Here is a 17,988-nt window from a genome sequence, read left to right as displayed (position 1 = left end):
CGGTGTTATATGGTCTCGGCGGCCGCTCCCAGTCACCAGTCTGGCTGCGGCGTTCTGGATTAGTTGTAGTTTCCGGGTCACCTTCAAAGGTAGCCCCACGTAGAGCGCATTGCAGTAGTCCAAGCGGGAGATAACCAGAGCATGCACCACTCGGGCGAGGCAGTCTGCAGGCAGATAGGGTCTCAGCCTGCATACCAGATGGAGCTGGTACACAGCTGCCCTGGACACAGAATAGACCTGTGCCTCCATGGACAGCTGTGAGTCCAAAATGACTCCCAGGCTGTGCACCTGGTCCTTCAGGGGCACAGTTACCCCATTCAGGACCAGGGAATGCTCCACACCTACCCGCCTCCTGCCCCCAAAAAACAGTACTTCTGTCTTGTCAGGATTCAGTCTCAATCTGTTAGCCGCCATCCATCCTCCAACCGCCTCCAGACACTCACACAGGACCGTCACCGCCTTCACTGGTTCTGATTTGAAAGAGAGGTAGAGCTGGGTATCATCCGCATACTGATGAACACCCAGCCCAACCTCCTGATGATCTCTCCCAGCAGCTGCATGTAGATGTTAAAAAGCATGGGGGAGAGGACAGAACCCTGAGGTACCCCACAAGTGAGAGCCCAGGGGTCTGAACACTCATCCCCCACCACCACTTTCTGAACACGGCCCAGGAGGAAGGAGCGGAACCACTGAAAGACAGTGCCCCCAGCTCCCAGCCCCTCAAGACGGTCCAGAAGGATGTTTTTTAAAATAATAATAATAATAGTAATAATAATTAATTATTAATTATACAAAATATAATTTTGTATTAGAAAATACAAAAAGAAAAAATGAAAATTAAAACAAAAACAATTAAAAACACTTCCAATATTTTCAATCTTAACTTTCATTCACTTGTTTCATTGACTTCCTCACGCCTCCCTTTTTGTATTCCACTTCAATTAACTATTTCAGCAAGTCCTTTCCATCTTCATCTATTTTCTGTCCTATAATTAATCTTAACATGTTCTAACCTGATTTTTTCCCTTTAATACATTAACAATCTATCTGTACCTAGTTCCTTATAACATTTCTGCCAAAGCCATATAACTTCATTCCACCATTTTTCTAAAGCTCATTAATTTTACAATATTTCTGTAAATAATCTTTAAATTTTTTCCAATCCTCTTCCACCGACTCTTCTCCCTGGTCTCGGATTCTGCCAGTCATTTCCGCCAATTCCATCAACTTCATCTGCCATTCTTCCCGGGTGGGTAAATCTTGTGTCTTCCAATACTTCGCGATGAGTATTCTTGCTGCTGTTGTTGCATACATAAAGAAAGTTCTGTCCTTCTTTGGCACCAATTGGCCGACCATGCCCAGGAGAAAGGCCTCTGGTTTCTTCAGGAAGGTATATTTAAATACCTTTTTCATTTCATTATAGATCATCTCCCAGAATGTCTTAATCCTTGGGCATGTCCACCAAAGGTGAAAGAATGTACCTTCAGTCTCATTACATTTCCAACATTTATTTTCGGGCAAATGGTAAATTTTTGCAAGCTTGACTGGTGTCATGTATCACCTGTAAATAATTTTCATTAAATTCTCTCTTAAGGCATTACATGCCGAGAACTTCATACCTGTGGTCCATAACTGTTCCCAGTCAGCCATCATAATGTTATGTCCAACATCTTGTGCCCATTTAATCATAGCAGATTTCACCGTTTCGTCCTGAGTGTTCCATTTCAACAGCAAGTTATACATTCTTGACAAATTCTTAATTTTAGAATCTAACAATTCTGTTTCCAATTTTGATTTTTCCACCTGGAAGCCAACTTTTTTATCCAAATTATATGCCTCCATTATTTGGTAATAATGGAGCCAATCTCGCACTTTGTTTTTTAATTTTTCAAAGCTCTGCAGTTTTACTCTGTCTCCATCTTGTTCCAAAATTTCCCAATATTTCGGCCATTTGGCTTCCATATTGAGTTTTTTCTGTGCCTTCGCTTCCATTGGTGACAACCATCTTGGGGTTTTATTTTCTAACAAGTCCTTATATCTTATCCAAACATTAAACAATGCTTTCCTAACAATATGATTTTTAAACGCCTTGTGTGCCTTTACCTTAAAGGTAAAGGTAAAGGTACCCCTGCCCGTACGGGCCAGTCTTGACAGACTCTGGGGTTGTGCGCCCATCTCACTTAAGAGGCCAGGGGCCAGCGCTGTCCGGAGACACTTCCGGGTCACGTGGCCAGCGTGACATCGCTGCTCTGGCAAGCCAGAGCCGCACACGGAAACGCCGTTTACCTTCCCGCCGGTAAGCGGTCCCTATTTATCTACTTGCACCCGGAGGTGCTTTCGAACTGCTAGGTTGGCAGGCGCTGGGACCGAGCAGCGGGAGCGCACCCCGCCGCAGGGATTCGAACCGCCGACCTTTCGATCGGCAAGTCCTAGGCGCTGAGGCTTTAACCCACAGCGCCACCTGCGTCCCTATGTGCCTTTACCTTATCATACCACAAATATGCATGCCAACCAAATACATTGTTAAAACCTTCTAAATCCAGCACATTGGTGTTTGTTCTGAATAAATTGCACCTATACCATTCTTTCAGCCAGCAAAAAGCAGCTGATTCATAGTAAAGTTTAAGGTCTGGCAGGGCAAATCCACCTCTTTCTTTAGCATCAGTTAATATCTTAAATTTTATTCTAGGCTTCTTGCCCTGCCAGACAAATCTAGAAATGTCTCTCTGCCACTTCTTGAAATAATCCATCTTATCTATGATTTGCAATGTTTGAAATAAGAACAGCATCCTTGGCAATACATTCATTTCTATCACAGCAATTCAACCTAACAATGATAGCTTCAAATTTGACCATGTTTCTAAATCCTTTTTCACTTCAATCCAACATTTTTCATAGTTATCCTTAAACAAATTTACATTCTTAGCAGTCATGTTAACCCCTAGATATCTCACTTTCTTGACCAATGTTAGTCCTGTCTCCTCCTGGAACTTCTCTCTCTCATTCACAGTTAAATTTTTCTCTAAAACCTTAGTTTTCATTTTGTTTAACTTAAAACCTGCTACCTGCCCAAATTCTTGAATCAGTTCCAGGACCCTTTTAGTACTAGATTCTGGCTCCTGTAAAGTCAATACTACGTCATCAGCAAATGCTTTCAATTTATACTGTTTAGCTCCCACTTGTATACCTTTAATCAACTGGTCCTTTCTAATCATATTTAGCAAAACCTCCAGGACCGATATAAAAAGCAGTGGAGAGATTGGGCAACCTTGTCGTGTTCCTTTCTCAATCTTAAACTCTTCTGTGACTACATTGTTCACAATTAATTTTGCTTTTTGTTCTGAATAAATTGCACCTATACCATTTTCAAAACCTTGACCTATCCCCATCCCCTGTAAATTCTTCTTCATAAAATCCCAAGAAATATTATCGAAGGCTCAGAAGGATGTTATGGTCGATGGTATCAAACACCGCTGAGAGATCCAGCAGAACTAGGAAACAGCTTTCACCTTTGTCCCTAGCCCGCCGGAGATCATCAACCAGTGCGACCAAGGCAGTTTCAGTCCCGTGATGAGGCCTGAATCCCGACTGGAAGGGATCCAAATGGTCCGCTTCTTCCAGGCGTGCCTGGAGTTGTTCAGCAACCACTCACTCAATCACCTTGCCCAGGAATGGAAGATTTGAGACTGGGCGATAGTTGGCCATCGTGGCCGCATCTAAAGATGGTTTTTTAAGAAGCGGTTTAATAACCGCCTCTTTCAGTGGGTCTGGGAAGGCTCCCTCACGGAGAGAAGCATTTACCACCCCACGAAGCCCATCGCCCAGCCCTTCCTGACTAGCTTTTATAAGCCAGGATGGGCAAGGATCAAGGAGACAGGTGGTTGGTTTCACTCGCCCAAGCAGCCTGTCCACATCCTCGGAGGTAACAGATTGGAATTGACTTTTGCAATTTGACTAGAGAGGACTCTAGCACTCTCCCGCCCCGGCCCTGCTCCCACGGTGGCATTTACCTCATTCCGAATCTGAGCAACTTTATCTGCAAAAAACTTTGCAAAATCATTGCAGGAGATCATGTGGCCCATACTGGGCCCCGATGTAACAGGTGGTTCCGCTAAATTGCGAACCACCTGAAAAAGTCTCCTGCTGCTGTTTTCTGCAGATGCAATAGAGGCGGTGAAGAAAGTCAAAATGGAGAGGAGGGCAGGGGGTTCCTCTGGAAAAATCCTAGGCTGGGCTACAGCTGAGAAGTAAAATTACCGCAAACTCTTCCTCATGCATAAGATTTCTTAAAGCAATTATTGTTCCTAAATTGTTTTATACTCCTCTGCAGAGGAAATAACTAAAAGAAATCACTTGAGAAAATGTACATGTACATTTTGTGCATTACAAATATGCATCCTTTAAAAATATATATACCGGTAACTTCAGTAGCCTGACTCATAAACTCTTATCCTGAGAGAGGTCCCTTTGCCTTTTGTGGAGATTTCACATAACCTCTGTGTTCCCTGATCCAGGAGCATCTCGGTGCCGGTTGACCCTCAGCCCACATCAGCGCCAGAACAACCACCCAAGCTCATCAGGGACATGGGTGATACCTATGCAGTTGTGAACAAGCTCCGGCGAAGTGGACTGGACGCTTCTCCTCCTGCTCCAGGCAACGAGGCCCCGCTTAGTGGAGAGGGACCCCTTTATGCCGCAGTGAAGCCTCGGATGAGCAATGTGCCCGACACCTTGGCAATTGACCCCAGTGCCTTTGTAGGAGTGCAAGCCAGTCACTCGCTGCCTGGAAGCCCCATCCACTGGCCAGCTTCCGCGGCAACCTGCGAATACGCCCAAATTAACCCAGGTGATGTGAAGTAATAGTTTGTGTGCACTTAATAATTTGTATAACTGTATAACAATAAGACTTAACATTTATGCAGTAGTTTTAAGTGCTCCAGTTCTTTTATAATAATAATAATTTTATTATTTATATCCTGCCCATCTGACTGGGTTTTCCCAGCCACTCCGGGCAGCTCCCAGCAGAATAGTAAAAACACAATAGAACATCAAAGATTTAAAACTTCCCTAAACATTATCTCAGTAACCCTAACATCAGGCCTGCAAGATATGGCAGGTCAGCGTTATCATCTCATGTTGCAGACATGGGGGAAGGGATGCCAGAGCACACCTACTTGACAAAAAGGGTCACCTGGAACTGGTGGTGACACTTGCTGTTGAGCCAACGTGCACAGGCTGTTATCTAGCTAATGACAGAAGAGACATTTGAACTAAGGATGTCCCTGAATCATAGCACATTTTCTTAAAATACTGTGCTAAACTAGCTCTGTGAATATCATATGACTTCAATCCAAGTAAACAAGATTCTAGTCATCATGACAAATTTGGATTTGGGGGTATTTCATGGGGTTTTTCTTTGGGTGTACAGAACCCAAGCAAATTCAAATGGGAATTCACAAAGGCTGCAAACATAGATTAGATGTAACTAATAAAATCCATAGTAAAACATTAAAGGCTGCAAATATCATTCTTCAGTCATTTTTCCTGGATTGTTTTATTTAATATTTTAATGTAATCCGCTTCCCCCCCCCCTTAAGAATATAAAGTGGTATAGAAATAGAAATACAATAATATAATCTTTATTGCGGTCCAATGACCCATAACATGGATTCAGAATAAAATACAGATTCATACAAGTATCTCAGGGCAGCCCACCATGCTTTACTTGATAGAAGACATTCACCTGTTTCTAAAAATAGTATTGCCTTTGGAACACAATTTGGAACTTGTAGGAGGGACCGGAGAAACTTTGCCTGGAAGTCATCAAACCTGGAGAATGAGCCATTGAACCAGATGTTTGAGGCCTAGAGGAGTTGAGAGACAGATTTTGCATTAAATACCTTAATGGCTGATGGAACATAATGGCCTCCCCTTGTATAAAAGAATTGAAATATAGCCAGTTTGCTTACCTCCGCCTTTTGATAGGCAGTTTGCCAATGGTGTTTCCAGGACTTGGAATGATGGAACAGAAGCCCTAGGTACCGGAAGAATTTGGTCTGCTCTAGTTTGTGACCGTCCAGTACCCATTTACTCAGGGACAATCTCTTCTCAAACACCAGGACTTTTGATTTTTCATAATTGATGGATAACCTATTACCAGAGCAGTAGTCTCAGAATTTCCTTAGTTGGTAGTTCAGGCCAGGTCTGGTTTGGGAGAAGATGGCCGTGTCATCTGCACACAGCAAGAAAGGGGTCTTTCTTGTCCCTATTTTTGGAAGATGGCCATCAGGGTCCATTAAGCTTGCCTCTAAGTCATTCAAAAACAAACTGAACATCTTATAAACTGTTTATAAGAAGTAAATAAGGAGGCCAGATACAGGATAAAGGAAGTATTTTTTGTTGTTGTTTGTATTGTTGTATGTTATGCTCACTGTATGTTATGTTCACGTTTAATGAGGTGGATTTGTGTATTGGGGCGTGGGGGTTTGTGTTATGTTGTAAATAAAATTCCAATAGAAATTTAAATTAAAATCAAATAAACAACAAGGTAGTGGCCAAAATGCATCCCTGTCTTACTCCCCTGGCCATCTCAATACAGTCTGAGAGCTGGCCCTGCAACCCACACCTAACCTGCAAATTGCTTCCACTGTGCAGGGCTTTAATAAGATATAGGAGACGTTTAACCTTCAGTACTAGATGTAATTTGGACCATAGTTGGAATCCAGGGATGGAGTCAAAGGCAGATTTCAGGTCCATAAAGGCCACAAAGAGTTTTCTCTGTAGAGGTCTGGTGTATTTCTCAGCTAGGAGGGACAGCGTTAGACAGTGGTCTGATGTTGAGTGTTTTCGCGGAAAGCTGCCCAAGCTTCAGATATATTTATAGTCATTTAGAAAACTTGTCAGTTTGTTACAGAGAAAGCGGGCATACAGCTTTTCTATAATTGAAAGCAGACTGACTAGCCTAAAATTAGAAGGCATGTTTGGCTGGCCTCTCTTAAAGATTGAGACTACTATTGCATGTTTCTAGCTAGATGTATTTTGCTTGAGTTATTTACTATCATAAAAAGTGCTGCCAGAAGAGGAGCCCACCAGTGCTGATTTGATATGATCAATTCAGCTGGGATAAAGTCATTTCCTGGGGCCTTACCACTCTTAAGGTTCCCAATTAATGTATAGACTTCTTCCACTGTAACTGGGCTTCATTGTGGGAACAGTGACAGTTCTGCTGAAACTTCATCATAAAAACTGGCGGGGAGATTTGAATTTTCCGTGAATATATTTCTAAAATGGTTCTCCCATACCTGAGCTGGAATGGCACAGCTGGGGGCTGGAGAGCTATTGCTCAGGAAGCCAGAGACCAGTTGCCAGAAGAGTTTTGTTTCGTTGTTTAGCGAGGCATTCAGCAACAGAGGCCAGGAGTTTTGTTCAGACTGCCTTTTTTTTTGAAGCCAAAAGGGCTTTGTACTCTTTTTAAATTTTGAAATAAGTTGGGGGTAAATAGTTTAGGCCAGTGTTTCTATAGGCCAGTTGTCAGGGGCTCAGGAGCAGAGGCACAGGGAAGAGAGGAGATGGAGAGCGAAGGGGAAGAATCCGAGGGGAGCGTAGAAGAGGACAGTGGACCGAGGGATTCCATGAGCCTCTCCAGCGAATCAGAAGATTCACAGAAGGGGGCGCCAGTGGCCAGGGTTAGGGGGTTCCCAAGGGGAACGCCCCAGGAGCAAGGGGGCAGCAGGGACTCCCAGAGCAGTAGTTGGAAATCAGGACCAGCTTCCCCACCAGAGCAGAGTGGGGGGGGGGAAGAGTCCCAAGGATCGGGGCCAGTGCATTCCCCACCAGGGAGAGAAGATAAGGCAGGGCTGACCACACCTCCATCGGAGAGTCAGACAACGGAGGGGAGGTCAGATCCGGCCAGTATCCCGGAAGAGGGAAGCAGTGACAGAAGTAGTGTAACGGTCAGGAGGAAGGTCACTGGGTTGGCGCGAGAGGCAAGTTCAAATGTACAGGAGCGCGGGACAGCAGAGAATGAGGATTGGGAACCGGGTCCTAAAGCCTGCCGGAGGGAGGGGGAGGAGCTAAGCGACTCAGCGTCGGAAGAGTCCAGAAAGGGCGATGCCCCAGCGGGCAGGAGGACCCAGAGGAGGAGAGAGCAGCGTAAAAGGTGGAGCAGGGCTAGGATCTTAAACTGGTGTCATAGGGGAGGAGACTCAGACGGGACTTCGCCGGTCTAGGGTGTAAGACGTAGAGCTGCGCGCTGCGGCTTTGAAATGGAAACTGAACCTCAATAAAGACTTTTGTACATAACGACAGCCTCGCGTTGGTCCTCTGTGAGCTGGGACCTAGGGGCAGCTCTGACACCAGTGTTTCTTCTTTGTGTGGCACTCTTGGTCGAACCATCTGCACCCTTTAGCAATTCGGGGCTTGCTGGCTGGGTTTATGTTAACAGAGACCACATCCTGCAAGAACTCAATGAGATTATCATAAGCTGTCAGGGAGGAATCTGTTGATAGGTCATTGATTATACAGTGGTACCTCTGGATACGAACGGGATCCGTTCCAGAGCCCCGTTCACATCCTGAAGCAAACACAACCTGCGTCCGCGCAAGCGCGGGTTGCGATTCACTGCTTCTGCGCATGCACGTGATGTCATTTTGACCATCTGCTCATGCATGAGTGGCGAAACCCGGAAGTAACGTGTTCCGTTACTCCCAGGTTGCCGCGGAGCACAACCCAAAAGCACTCGACCTGAAGCAACTTCAACCCAAGGTATGACTGTAGTTGATAGCAGAAATATAGTTGTACCTCATAAGTCGAACGGAATCCATTCTGGCTCCTGCAGCCAATCAGATGCTGTGGAAGCCACGTCAGACGTCCAGGTTCCAAAGAATGTTCCCAAACCGGAACACTCACTTCCGGGTTTGCGGCATTCGGGAGCCGATTTGTTTGACAACTAAGCCATTCAACAACCAAGGTATGACTGTAATAATACTAATACTAATATCATAATCCCGAGGAAAAGTTTAGGTCCCTCTGACATGTCGTGGTTACAGCAAAGGGAGTACAGAAAGCACCTATCGGGAATAACCTTTTCTTTGTCTAATCTCTTCTCTCTGCTACAGGCGATTCCAATCCCAGAGTCACCTCCTCATCTCACATCAATGGATTAGGGAAAAAGCCCCTGAGGAACCTGCTGCCCACAGTATGTTGTCTGCTCGGTGTTTCCCAGCCACATTTCTATGTCACAGGACCGGGATAAGCCTCCGACAAAAACTGTAGACCAGAAGGGATGTGGAGCCTGTAGCCCTTCAGATCTTCTTCAACTCCCACTGCCCCCTCCCTGACCATTGACCCTGCTGGCTGGGGAGGAGTTCAACAGCATATTGGAAGGGCCACAGAGTCCCCCAGCCCTGATTCAGATTGGTTTTTAGGGTGTGTTTGGCTTTACTAGACCTGGCCTCCAGGGTGCCAACTTGAATAAAATATGGGGGGAGGCAGGTAAGAGCTCCCCCCCCCACATAATCAATCCCAATACTTGTTGCCTGCACACAATTTGAATGGCAATGCCCATCCACTTGGAGGGGGAGCTGGCACCCTCAAATATTTTTTTGGGGGGAGGGACTTTGGCCCCTAGGAGTTGGCTCCTATGCCTGGGCTCAAGTTTCTCTTCTACAATGTATTTGTTGTTTAGCTTTGGATAAGTTGCCTCAGCCTTGATTTTCCCATCTGTAGAATTGGAAAATTAGTGAAAAACTACAGACAATGTGAACCTGATATTTCAAAACACTTTGCAAGTTAATAGTACACTGTGTGGGGATGATTAGGGAGGCAGGAGAGGATATATTATTTAATGATATGCTTCCTAATTTGCGCTAGCAAGTTCCATATTCTAGCAGTTCCAAACACCCCCCTTTTTAAATTATGCAGCGTTCAGCTTGTTGCTAACTCATCTGAGTCTTACTATTAAAGATTCCTTCCTGATAAAATCCCTTCTAATCCCTCTTAAAAAGAATAAACACAAGACTCTGATTAACATTAATATAAAAGTAGCTTACTCACAGATTCATTCAGGTTCACAGTCATATCCCTGAAGGCAGACTTAGGTTACATAACAACTAGAACTATTCCATAAAGAAGTTAGTCCCAAGTGACTGCGACTAAGCAGTCACTTCTCCAAACACACACTGATCCGAACATGGAGGCCGTGGGCTCCTCCATGCCAGTACAACAGACCGCACCTTCTTCAAGTCTGTCCCAGCTCAGGAGGAAACGGGAAGTCTTCTCCCGAGTGGGCCAAAACATCCCCTAACGTTGAATCATAGAATCATAGAGTTGGAAGAGACCACAAGGGCCATCGAGTCCAACCCCCTGCCAAGCAGGAAACACCATCAGAGCACTCCTGACATATGGTTGTCAAGCCTCTGCTTAAAGACCTCCAAAGGAGGAGACTCCACCACACTCCTTGGCAGCAAATTCCACTGTCGAACAGTTCTTACTGTCAGGAAGTTCTTCCTAATGTTTAGGTGGAATCTTCTTTCTTGTAGTTTGGAACCATTGCTCCGTGTCCGCTTCTCTGGAGCAGCAGAAAACAACCTTTCTCCTTCCTCTATGTGACATCCTTTTATATATTTGAACATGGCTATCATATCACCCCTTAACCTCCTCTTCTCCAGGCCAAACATGCCCAGCTCCCTTAGCCGTTCCTCATAAGGCATCGTTTCCAGGCCTTTGACCATTTTTGGTTGCCCTCCTCTGGACACGTTCCAGTTTGTCAGTGTCCTTCTTGAACTGTGGTGCCCAGAACTGGACACAGTACTCCAGGTGAGGTCTGACCAGAGCAGAATACAGTGGCACTATTACTTCCCTTGATCTAGATGCTATACTCCTATTGATGCAGCCCAGAATTGCATTGGCTTTTTTAGCTGCCGCGTCACACTGTTGGCTCATGTCAAGTTTGTAGTCAACCAAGACTCCTAGATCCTTTTCACATGTACTGCTCTCAAGCCAGGTGTCACCCATCTTGTATTTGTGCCTCTCATTATTTTTGCCCAAGTGCAATACTTTACATTTCTCCCTGTTAAAATTCATCTTCTTTGTTTTGGCCCAGATTCTCTAATCTGTCAAGGTCATTTTGAAGTGTGATCCTGTCCTCTGGGGTGTTAGCCACCCCTCCCAGTTTGGTGTCATCTGCAAATTTGATCAAGATGCCCTTGAGTCCATCATCCAAGTCGTTGATAAAGATGTTGAATAAGACCGAACCCTGTGGCACCCCACTAGTCACTCTTCTCCTGGATGAAGAGGAACCATTGATGAGCACCCTTTGGGTTCGGTCAGTCAGCCAGTTACAAATACACTGAGTGGTAGCATAGTCAAGACCGCATTTTACCAGCTTCTTTACAAGAATATCATGGGGCACCTTGTCAAATGCCTTGCTGAAATCAAGGTAGGCTACATCCACTGCGTTCCCTTCATCTACCAGGGTTGTAATTCTGTTAAAAAACGAGATCAGGTTTGTCTGACATGACTTATTTTTCAGAAATCCATGCTGTCAGAGCTGCCTCCAGGTCCCAGCTCACAGAGGACCAACGCTAGGCTGTAGTTATGTACAAAAGTCTTTATTGAGATTCAGTCTCCATTTTAAAGCCGCAGCGTGCAGCTCTACGTCCCGACCTTAGACCGGCGAAGTCCTGTCTGAGTCTCCTCCCCCTCCACACCAGTTTAAGACTCTCGCTTTGCTCCACCTCTTCCTAAGTTCCTTTCTCCTCTGGGCCCTCCTGCCCGCTAGGGTCTCATCCTTCCTGGACTCCTCTGACGCTGACCCTGACGATTCTTGCCCCTCCTTCCGGCGGGCTTTAGGACCTGGTTCCCTATCCGGGCTACCTTCTGTGCCGCTCGCCTGTACCTTTGAACTTGGTGCGCGCGCCCAGCCTGCAACTTTCCTCTTAACCGTTAACTCGCTCTCCGATGGAGGCGTGGTCAACCCTGACTCATCTTCTCTCGCTGGTGGTGCATATGTGGGCTCTGACACCTGGGACTCCTCCCCCCCACTACGCTCTGGTGGGGAAGCTGGTCCTGACTTCCAACTGCTGCTCTGGGAGTCCCCGCTGGCCCCTTGCTTCTGGGGTGTCCCCCTTGGGTCGCCCCTTTGCCCTGCCCATCGGCGCCCCCTTCTGTGAATCTTCCGATTCGCTGGAGAGGCTCATGGAATCTATCGGGCTGCTGTCATATTCTCCTACTCTGCCCTCGGATTGCTCCCCCTCGCTTTCCATCTCCTCTCCTCCCTGCGCTCCCGCTGCGTCCCTGACACATGCTGACTATTGGTGATCACAGCATTCCTTTCTAGGTGCTCACAGACTGTTTACTTAATGATCTGCTCCAGAATCTTCCCTGGTATTGATGTCAGACTGACTGGGCGGTAATTATTTGGGTCCTCTCTTTTCCCCTTTTTGAAAATAGGGACAACATTTGCCCTCCTCCAGTCTGCCGGGACTTCGCCTGTTCTCCAGGAATTCTCAAAGATGACTGCCAGTGGTTCTGAGATCACATCTGCCACTTCTTTTAATACTCTTGGATGCAGTTCATCTGACCCTGGAGACTTGAATACATCTAGACTAGCCAAATATTCTTGAACTATCTCCTTAGTTATTCTGGGCTGTGTTTCCTCTGCTGAATCATTTGCTCCAAATTCTTCAGGTCGGGCATTGTTTTCTTTATCGGAGAAGACTGAGGCAAAGAAGGCATTGAGGAGTTCAGCCCTTTCTGTGTCCCCTGTTTGCATTTCACCATCTTCTCCTCTGAGTGACCCCACTGTTTCTTTCTTCTTCCTTTTGCTACGAACATACCCATAAAAGCCTTTTTTGTTGCTTTTAACCTCTCTAGCAAGCCTGAGTTCATTCTGTGCTTTAGCTTTTCTGACTTTGTGTCTACACGTGCTGGCTATTTGTTTGAATTCCTCTTTGGTGGTTTCCCCCCTTTTCCATTTTTTGTACACATCCTTTTTTAATGTTAACTCAGTTAAAAGTTCTTTAGATAGCCACCCTGGCTTTTTTAGGCACCTTCCATGTTTCCGTCTCATTGGTATTGCCTGAAGTTGTGCTTTTACTATCTCCCTCTTAACAAACTCCCAGCCATCATGAACTCCCTTTCCTTTTAGTATTACTGTCCATGGGATCTCACCCAGCACTTCCCTAAGTTTTATGAAGTCGGCTTTCTTAAAGTCAAGAAATTGAGTCCTAGTATGCTTGGCTGCTCCTTTCCGCTGTATAGTAAACTTCAGAAGAGCATGATCACTCGCACCTAATGATCCTTCCACTTCTACCCCACTAACCAGGTCATCAACATTGGTTAGGACCAGATCTAAAATGGCTGTTCCTCTTGTTGCTTCTTCCACTTTCTGGACAACGAAGTTGTCTGCAAGGCCAGTGAGGAATCTGTTTGACCTTATGCTCTTGGCTAAGTTTGACATCCAACAAATATCCGGGTAATTGAAGTCCCCCATTACTACTATCTCCCTTCCTTTTGCATGCTTGGCCATCTGTTCCAGGAAGGCATCATCTATGTCCTCCGTTTGGCTTGGGGATCTATAGTAAACTCCCACAGTGAGGTCCCTGTTATTCTTCTCTCCCTTAATTTTGACCCAAATGCTCTCACTTTGGCTTTGAGGTTCTAAATCTTGGATCTCTTCACAGGTATACACATCCCTGACATATAACGCCACTCCTCCTCCTTTCTTGTCTGGTCTGTTTCTCTGAAATAGATTGTATCCCTCCATTATTACATTCCAGTCATGGGACTTATCCCACCAGGTTTCAGTGATGCCTATTATGTCATATTTAGTTTGCTGTACCAAGAGCTCAAGCTCATCTTGTTTATTTCCCATGCTTTGCGCATTAGTGTACAGACATTGAAGTCCATTAATCATTTCCCCGTGTCTCCTATTTAAGGATTTTTTCCTCCCACCACTAGGTCTGCATGCTGTTTGCTCCATTTGGTCTATGACATTTGGATGATCATGTTCATCAATTGATAGACTCCTACCTTCAGGAGCACTGTCTCCCTCCCCCACATTAGTCAGTTTAAAGCCCTCCTGATGAGGTTTCTGAGATTTTTGGCAAAAACATTCCTCCCAACCATTGTGAGGTGCAGCCCATCGCTTGCCAGAAGTCCATCTTCAAGAAACTGCAGTCCGTGATCTAAGAATCCAAACCGTTCCTGTTTACACCATTTGCAAAGTCAGCTGTTCACTTCCACTATTTTTCCCTCTCTCCCTGGGCCACGTCGTTCAACTGGGAGGACAGATGAGATGACAATTTGTGCATTTAATTGCTTCAATTTCCTGCCCAGAGCCTCGTAGTCTCTTTTGATCTTCTGGAGGCTATTGCTTGCAGTGTCATTGGTTCCCACATGAACCAAGAGGAAGGGGTATTTGTCAGTGGGTTTTATGATTCCTTGCAGTCGTTCAGTTACATCTTGGATCTTAGCCCCAGGGAGACAGCACACTTTCCGAGACATCTTGTCAGGCCCACAGATCACTGCTTCTGTTCCCCTCAGTAGGGAATCCCCTATCACCTCTACACGCCTCCTCTTAGGTGTGGTCGGGGTTATTCCGTGAGCTGTCCATTCCAGGGTCGCCTGCACATTCCCTGAGGACTGACTTTGCTGCTCGTCTTCATATACCTGATCGACTGTAATGAGGGAGAGATCCTCAAATGCAGTCTGCTCTTCGTCTTCCATTCTAGGGGAGAGGACCTCAAAGCGATGGTGTATTTCTAAACAATCAGAGCGAACCCTGGGCCTCCTATTTCTTTGAGTCACGTTTCTCCATATATCTGGCTCCTGTGTTGGTGAACTAGCCTCCTTCTCAGGGGAGTCCCCTGTCTCCTCCTTGGTGGAGACAGTGTGCCCTGTTGCTTCCAAGAAGAGCTCCAGCTCTCTAATTCTTTGGAGCGTAGCTACACGTTCCTCCAGTTGCTGGACTTTGTCTTCTAAGAGGGCAATCAACATGCAATTGCTGCAGGTAAAGCTGCCTGCAACCTTTGGCAAGATGGCAAACATTGCGCAGGAACCGCAGGCGACTGCAGCTGTTCCCTCACCCTCCATCTTGAGGGTCCACTGTAGGAATGGCTGCAGCTTTACATCCCACACACTGGAGCATGAAACATGTTAGGCATCCCTAGGAATATGGAGGCAGTAGCAAAGGGAGGTTCAAGCCCCCTCCATTTCAGTGTGTGTGTTATGATTGAGTCAAAAGGGGGAGAGTCAATCCATCATTCCCCGCTCCCAGCTGTGCAGCTTAGTAAAGTCAGGGCTGGAGGAACAAACTGGAGAAAACTTGGCACTGGATGTAAAAAAAACCAGATTCCTAAGAACCTTGGCTTTCACTTTACAAAACACACATAAACAAACACCAAGTTTCTAGCCATTGGGAGTGAAGATGTGCTTGAAAATGTGCAGGCAATATTTAGTGAAGCCTCATAAGGAATTGCATCTTTTGAATATGATTTCCCATAGTAATCACGACTTCAGGAGGATACAAAATGACCCAAATGTACATAAAAAGTTATGCAAATAAGAAATTATTCACATGTGCTTGGCATGCTTAATTTATAGAAGCAGGGAGAATTCAATTTCCTTTGTAGCAAAATGGGTCTTCCCTTGGCTCAAATGTCTGGGCTGTTTCTCTTAGGTACACAACAGACAAAACCCTAAACATAAATATGCTAGAAGTCAATGAGGCAAAGTCCTCTGTTCTTACTCTGCAGCAGCAGCGACAGGAGGAGCAGAAGCAGGAGGGGCTATGTTGCTGACACACCAGAAGTCACTCCTGGTTCCTGAGAGGAGGAGCAAAGCAGCAGGGAGCTTGGTATGGCCCATGTGGCCCAGCAGAGCCAATCTGATGTTCCCACCACCTCACTTGCACCATGCCCCCTGCTTGCTCCTCTGCACTTGGTGTTGGAAAACCAGCCTAGCAACCCTGCCCACTAAGGCTCACTCCATCTGTGTATAGCGATATAATTTTATTTCCCCCTAGATCTAACCATAGGTAAAGGTAAAGGTACCCCTGCCCGTACAGGCCAGTCTTGACAGACTCTACGGTTGTGCGCTCATCTCACTCTAGAGGCCGGGAGCCAGCGCTGTCCGCAGACACTTCCGTGTTACGTGGCCAGCATGACGAAGCTGCTCCGGCGAACCGGCACCAGAGCAGCACACGGAAACGCCGCTTACCTTCCCGCTATACAGCGGTACCTATTTATCTACTTGCACTTAAGGGTGCTTTCAAACTGCTAGGTGGGCAGGAGCTGGGACCGAACAACGGGAGCTCACCCCACCGCGGGGATTCGAACTGCCGACCATGCGATCAGCAAGTCCTAGGCTCTGAGGTTTTACCCACAGCGCCACCCGCGTCCCTGTAGATCTAACCATATTGCTGCTTATCTTAAGAATAAGAGTGAGAACTCTTCCCTTCTTGTCTTGCCCCAGGTCATCTACAGGCAGCTGTTTCATCACTGGATGAAATAATGTTTTTATAATGCTTTTCTTTTGGATGAGCTTATTACCCTGGGCTCCTTCAAAAGCAAGGGCGGAATATACATTTAATAAGGGAATCAATAAAATGCATCCTTGTGACTCTCTCATTCGCCAAGGGCAGTGCTAGAACGAAGTGTGTTTGAGCAGTGCAGAAATATGTTTTATTTCACAGAATCATAGAGTTGGAAGGGACCCTAAGGGTCAAGCCCCTGCAATGCAGGAATCCTAGCTAAGGCATCCATGAGATATTTCTTCTTCAAATACTTCTTTTCTTCCCTTGCTCTAGGTTTTTAGTTCATCACCTGGGAAGAAAGGTAAGAAGCAAAATACTTTCGAATGGTGATGGGGAACATGGATGTTGTTTGACTACAACTCCTATCATCCCTGACCATGGTGGGTGGAGCTGATGAGAGTCCAAAAACATCTACAGTACAGGGACTTCTACTTTTAACAATGTGGAAAGAGAAGGGAGATAATGGGTTTTTGCCTTTTACATTGTGCTAGAACAGGGGATCATCAAATGTTGGTTGGCCACTGTGAGAACAGGATGCTGGGCTATGGTGGACCTGTGGTCCGAACCACTGGGACTCTTGCTGTGTTCTTTCTAAACTAGGGTTAGGCCAAGCTCAGAGAAAGTTACACAGAAACAATTAGCTGGATCCTCTTCAAATGGCTTACGACTCATTTCTGAGAGCGACTGCCTTCCAAGAGATGGAAAGGAAAGGGTGTGTTCACTGCAGTAGTGGGGAACCTAGGCCCTCCAGATGTTGGTGACCGACAACACCCATCAACCCTAGCAAGCAGTCAATGGACAAGGATAATGGGAGTTGTAGTTCAGCAACAACTGGAGGGTTAAAGTTTCTGCCTTATTAGTTTCCCACAACCTCCTGGAAGCTGTTGCTACCTTCTACAAGGTCTCCTTCCGAGTTGCCATACTGGAGTGCTAGTTTGTCACGACCCTAGTCGTTCCAGGATGACAAATCTCAGAAAGTAGTGCTGGAAAGTTGTGGGTCTTCCTTGTGGTCTGCAAGGCTCAGCTGGCACTCTTCTTTCAGCCCGCTTTTCACAAGACATGAACTTCCCTATATTCTAGCTTCCTAGATGATGTTTGCCCCAGTGTTTGTTACAGGCAAGCTGATGTGAGAATTGACATCCTCTCAAGTTTTTTTACTAGCCCCACCATCACCACGGACTGCCCCCACCCAAGAATATGAAGATGTGGGCAACATCAGTCCCAGGAGTAGCCCAAATGCGGTGGTATCTTCTGCCAATGGAATGGGTAAGTAAGGGGACCTTTAGGCAAAAGGTCATGATAGTGCTGCAGGGTGCATTCGTGTGGAAACTGAGGGGGCGGAGAGGGCCAGGTTCCTACCCAAATCTCTCAAACACACACACACACACACACACACACACACACACACTGGTTCACACACCTGTGTAGATTTCAATATACATACTAGGGTCTAC

General features: G+C 46.0%; 1 protein-coding gene across 5 annotated transcripts in view; it reads left to right on the top strand.

Moving 5' to 3' along the window:
- Positions 1-17,988, top strand: part of PTPN18 (protein tyrosine phosphatase non-receptor type 18) — a 105,057-nt gene that overhangs the window by 86,207 nt on the left and 862 nt on the right. For all 5 annotated transcript variants that reach the window (XM_079959005.1, XM_079959006.1, XM_079959004.1 and 2 more), the window contains 4 exons: positions 4,515-4,846; positions 9,117-9,196; positions 16,808-16,835; positions 17,696-17,800. In XM_079959005.1, the coding sequence (XP_079815131.1) occupies positions 4,515-4,846; positions 9,117-9,196; positions 16,808-16,835; positions 17,696-17,800 (545 nt within the window). The remainder of the gene's footprint in view (positions 1-4,514; positions 4,847-9,116; positions 9,197-16,807; positions 16,836-17,695; positions 17,801-17,988) is intronic.

The sequence above is a fragment of the Podarcis cretensis genome (genome assembly GCF_951804945.1).
Source record: "Podarcis cretensis genome assembly, chromosome: 17".
Lineage (NCBI taxonomy): Eukaryota > Metazoa > Chordata > Lepidosauria > Squamata > Lacertidae > Podarcis > Podarcis cretensis.
This window is presented reverse-complemented; position numbering and strand designations above follow the sequence as displayed.